Source organism: Alosa sapidissima, chromosome 15 (assembly GCF_018492685.1).
Source record: "Alosa sapidissima isolate fAloSap1 chromosome 15, fAloSap1.pri, whole genome shotgun sequence".
In the NCBI taxonomy this organism is placed as follows: domain Eukaryota; kingdom Metazoa; phylum Chordata; class Actinopteri; order Clupeiformes; family Clupeidae; genus Alosa; species Alosa sapidissima.
The window spans coordinates 12983673-12988014 of record NC_055971.1 but is presented as its reverse complement, the minus strand read 5'-3'; the positions used below and the strand labels follow the sequence as shown (position 1 = coordinate 12988014).

Below are 4342 nucleotides of genomic sequence, written 5' to 3'. Positions count from 1 at the left end.
GCACCATCGCCACAGGAGTGCTGGCCGTGATCATCTGCGCTCTGCTGGTGGTGGTCACTCTCTTTTACTGGAAGAACAAGAACAAGTACGAGGAGGACGAGATCCCCAATGAGATCAGGTGAGATTGGTCACACCTCGCCCACGGTGGAGCGGCTGGACCTTCACCAAACTCAGACCAGTGCTGCCCTGACAACACTGGACCTTGTTTTGTCCTTCACGCTTCATGCAGTTACATCCCATCATGCGATGCTATTGTAGTGACTTAGGCAGCATTCACACTCGCAGGGCTTGAAGCACAGGTCAGATCTGTTGTGGACATCCGATTGCCTGTTTACATCTACTTTTCAAAGTGGGAGCAAGAGGGTTTGCTAACCAAAATGAAAACATACCTACAGATGGCACTGCAAATCCATTAAATAACACAAGCTTGCATTATTAGGCTATTTCAGTGGGCAGTTGTTTAATTTTGTTTGTAATTTTGAGATGTCTGCAAAATAGGCTACTGGTTCTATTTTAAGGCAAAAAGGAAGTGGTGAGTCCTTATTGCAGTTTTTCCATCTCAGTTTTCATTTTAAGTTCACCATTCTGCCAGTTGTGCGTGTGAAAGCAACATTATGTAAGGGATAATGTATAGAACGCCGGTCATTGTTGGGAAAATAAGTCCCGGCAGGGCGAACCGGACTCTGACACGCAGCGGAGGCAAAAACATATAAAATTGTGGCCATTTACAATGATGTGTGAGTTGAAAATGACAGGGGATATCCAATCTGTTTACACAAAAGTCACATTGGCGCATAACTGATTCATATCTGATTTTTTCCCCACATATGGATGAGGCCTGAAACTGATCGGTAAATATCCGAATCCATTTAACTGGCGGCGTAAACATAGTCATATTTATCATTAGTGATGTACTTGTGTATATGTCCCTTGTTTACGATAAGTAGTTTATCCTTTTGTAGATAATGATGTAAAAAGGGCTGTTATGTGTGAAATGCTTACTTATGTTGTTTTATGCCTGTTCCTTTGGCAGTATAAATTTTGCCTTGACATGTGTGATGACTTACTAGAGTTTGCTGTCTCGTTTCTCTCTCAGAGAGGATGACCTGCCCCCCAAACGCTCATCATCGGTGAAGGCCTTCCACGCCGACGCCTCGTCCTCGGAGAACGACACGCTGACGTCCACCAACACCTACAACAGCCGCTACTGGCACAATCCCAAGCCCAACTACGACACCAACTCCTACACACGCTACAACGGCGACACGCGGCAAACCTTCAGCACGGCCACCGCCGCCGCTGCCACCCACGGCCACGGTCACACCGCGGGCAGCGGCGGCCCCCACGCCACCACGCAGCAGCCGGCCCGCATCGTGGCCTACGCCAACGGCAGCCACACGCTGCCGCCGCCCAAGACTCTGGTGGTGACCACCAACTCGGCGCCGTCCCCGCCCGTGATCACGCGCAGCAACGGCTCGCTCAGCATGCGGCCGTCCGCCGCCACGCCCACACCCACCGGCGCCAGCGCCGGACACGGCGGCCACGGTCAGCACACGCACTCCTACGCCGTGAGCCAGGCCACGCTGGAACGCATGGGCGCTGTGCCCGTCATGGTGCCTGCGCAGAGCCGGGCCGGCTCGCTGGTGTAAACAAACAAGCAAATAAACAAACAAAAGTATACAAAGAACAAAACTTATCCACTGGACAAGTGTATAAATAAAGAAATAAAGAAATAAATAAACTGGATTTTATAAGAATACAGTATGTCCGATGCCAATTTTTGTTTTTTTGGCAGCATCCAATCCAGAGCAGCACTAAGTGGTTTTCAAACTCTTCCTGCTAGCATTATTTTTCTTTTCTTTTTTTTTCTTCGTTTGATCTCATGACATTGCTGACCAGCTGGGAGAGACTGTGTGTCCAGCGCCTGCATGCGAAAAAGGAGATGGATGAAAAAGGAAACTCCCCAGATCTAAACAGGGGCAAAACAAACACACAAACAAACAAACAAACAAACATGACTGACCCACAATTCCACAGGAGACAACAAATCTACACAGCTTCATCCCCATAACAGTTCTCCCACTGTCGTCCTCTGTCATAGAAGGCATAGACAGGACGTATATATAATTTAGGACATCTATTCAGTGTGTCTGGACATATATTTGTCATTAATAATATTATTGAGACATCATGTGAATGTGCATGTCCATTTTATTAAAAAAAAACAAAAAAAACAGCACAACCAGTAAGGATGAGGACTCGTACAGCTCTTCCCACTTGGACGACCCACATGACATGGAGGAAGAGGAAACTTGTCTTTGATATGACGTGCTGTCTTGTGCTGGGTGCTGCACCAGTCTTAACCGGGTGGCTGGAAATAGAGTGAGAGACAGAAAATAGCCTTCGAGGTGGAGAGGTTGGAGACAGAGAGACTGTCGGAGAGGTGAGACTGAGAGGAAGAAATGGTGAAAAAGAACAGCAGAGAGAGGGTGAGAGGAAGAAGGAAATATAACACTGTCTGTTGACATCCATTTGATCCCCTTCAAATTTATGTCTCTCATTCTCCGTTTTGTTTTTTTGTTATTGTTTTGCACTGCAATCAACGTATGTCCCAAATCAACTATCTGTTCTATGTAAAAGTCTTACATAGATGATTATTTTTAACAATTTATTGATTCATCAAAACTGATCAGATAGCTTTATCCTACCTCTAACAAACATACTAAATTAAAAAAATAGTACACTGTAAAGGTAGATTTCTAACACTATTTCTGGTGTTACATAAATGACAACAAATGGAAACATGTCCTAATATCCTGATATGAGAAACCTTTCGGTATTTAAACTTGAAATGTGTGCTGTCTACTTATTATGGGTACTGGGCCTAGGTCCAGTGGATCTCTATACTCTTATTTTCTTAACAAAATGTCCGACTCACCGCATTGCTGCTCTGAAAACAATGTAGATGTCTTTGGTATACTTGGTCTTGTATACTTTATAAAAATGATTGATTTTTTTTTTCTGCTTGTTACTAACAACTATTATTTTATGTTGGTTTTTGTTTTGTTTTGTTTTTTTACTGTAAATATTGTAACTATTTGTAGGTTAGAATGTGAATTAAAACATTCTTTTGTCCAAATGATATATACTTATAAATCCTGTGTGTCATCTTTCGGAGTCTCTTTTTACACACTGGTGCTGCTTACTTTAACTAACAAAGAAGAAGCCTTTTCAACATGAAAACGGAGTACTGAACCAGCAGTCTATGGTTGCACATACATGCTGTACAGAATAAGGCTGTAAACACACAACAATTCTTGACTTTTGACTTTGGATTAGCACTGTATCCAAAATCCCATACAGTGGGATTTACAGTTTGTTTTTTTTCAAATGTTTACATGCAATTTTGAAAAAAAAAAACATATACACATATTTGTGAAAATGCTATTAGTTTTCATTTAACCAACACAGTCCTCAATGATCAGACACTATTGCCGCCAGTTCCACACTGCTGTGATAAATAAAACACACGTTTGTAAAAAAACTAATTTTAGGAAATAGCATGTGCTTGATTTTTGGCCAGACATTGTTATGTAAGGGATAATTTAGACGACAAAAAAAATTGTGACAAACCCACAACATTCTTCATGATCAGTTTGAGATATAGGGAGAATGTACACAAATAGGCCTACTATAAACTTACCAAGCACCGCACAACACTGATGCTGCACACTGAATATTTCAAGTATTTATTTCAATACTTACAGTCTGTCATACCATAATCAGTTACAGTAATCAACCAACAATGAAATCAATGAAACAAATAAAATCTGTAAACAAATAAAAAATACTGCATGAAGTACATACACTTTAACTGAAGAAAAACTAAGCAACAAGAATACTATTCATCATCTCTCTGCCTCTTCCTCTATCTCCCTCTTCTCTTCCTCTACCTGGGCCTTCTCCTCTACCTCCTTCTCCTCTTCCTCCTTCATCTCCTCTTTGAGCTCCCTCTCTCATTCTCACTCCTCTTCTTCTTCTTCTTCTTCTTCTTTTTCTTCTTCTTCTTCTAGCTCCTTCCATTTTTGTTGAAGACAAGTGAACTCACCTGCTGCCTTTTATAGCACACTTGAGTGCTGCGTTTTCAAATTAGCACATGTGTGCTTCCACAACAGCTGGTGGATGTGATTATCCAATTCGTTCATTAGTGTGGTCATTGGCAATCCGGGGCTTTGTAATGACAAGGAAGTGACCTCACAATCCTTATCTGTGTCTAAGGTGTGAAAATGTGTGTAGAGTTTTACAAATCACTGTGTGTAATGTTTTGAAAAAAGGGTGAAGC

General features: G+C 42.1%; 1 protein-coding gene across 2 annotated transcripts in view; it reads left to right on the top strand.

Annotated features, from left to right (window-relative positions):
- Window positions 1-3104, top strand: part of igsf11 (immunoglobulin superfamily member 11) — a 67176-nt gene extending 64072 nt beyond the window's left edge. For both annotated transcript variants that reach the window (XM_042064493.1, XM_042064492.1), the window contains exons 7-8: window positions 1-118; window positions 1097-3104. The exon at window positions 1-118 is cut by the window's left edge and continues 30 nt beyond it. In XM_042064493.1, the coding sequence (XP_041920427.1) occupies window positions 1-118; window positions 1097-1649 (671 nt within the window). In that variant the 3' untranslated portion in view covers window positions 1650-3104. The remainder of the gene's footprint in view (window positions 119-1096) is intronic.
- Window positions 3105-4342: the final 1238 nt, after the last annotated feature.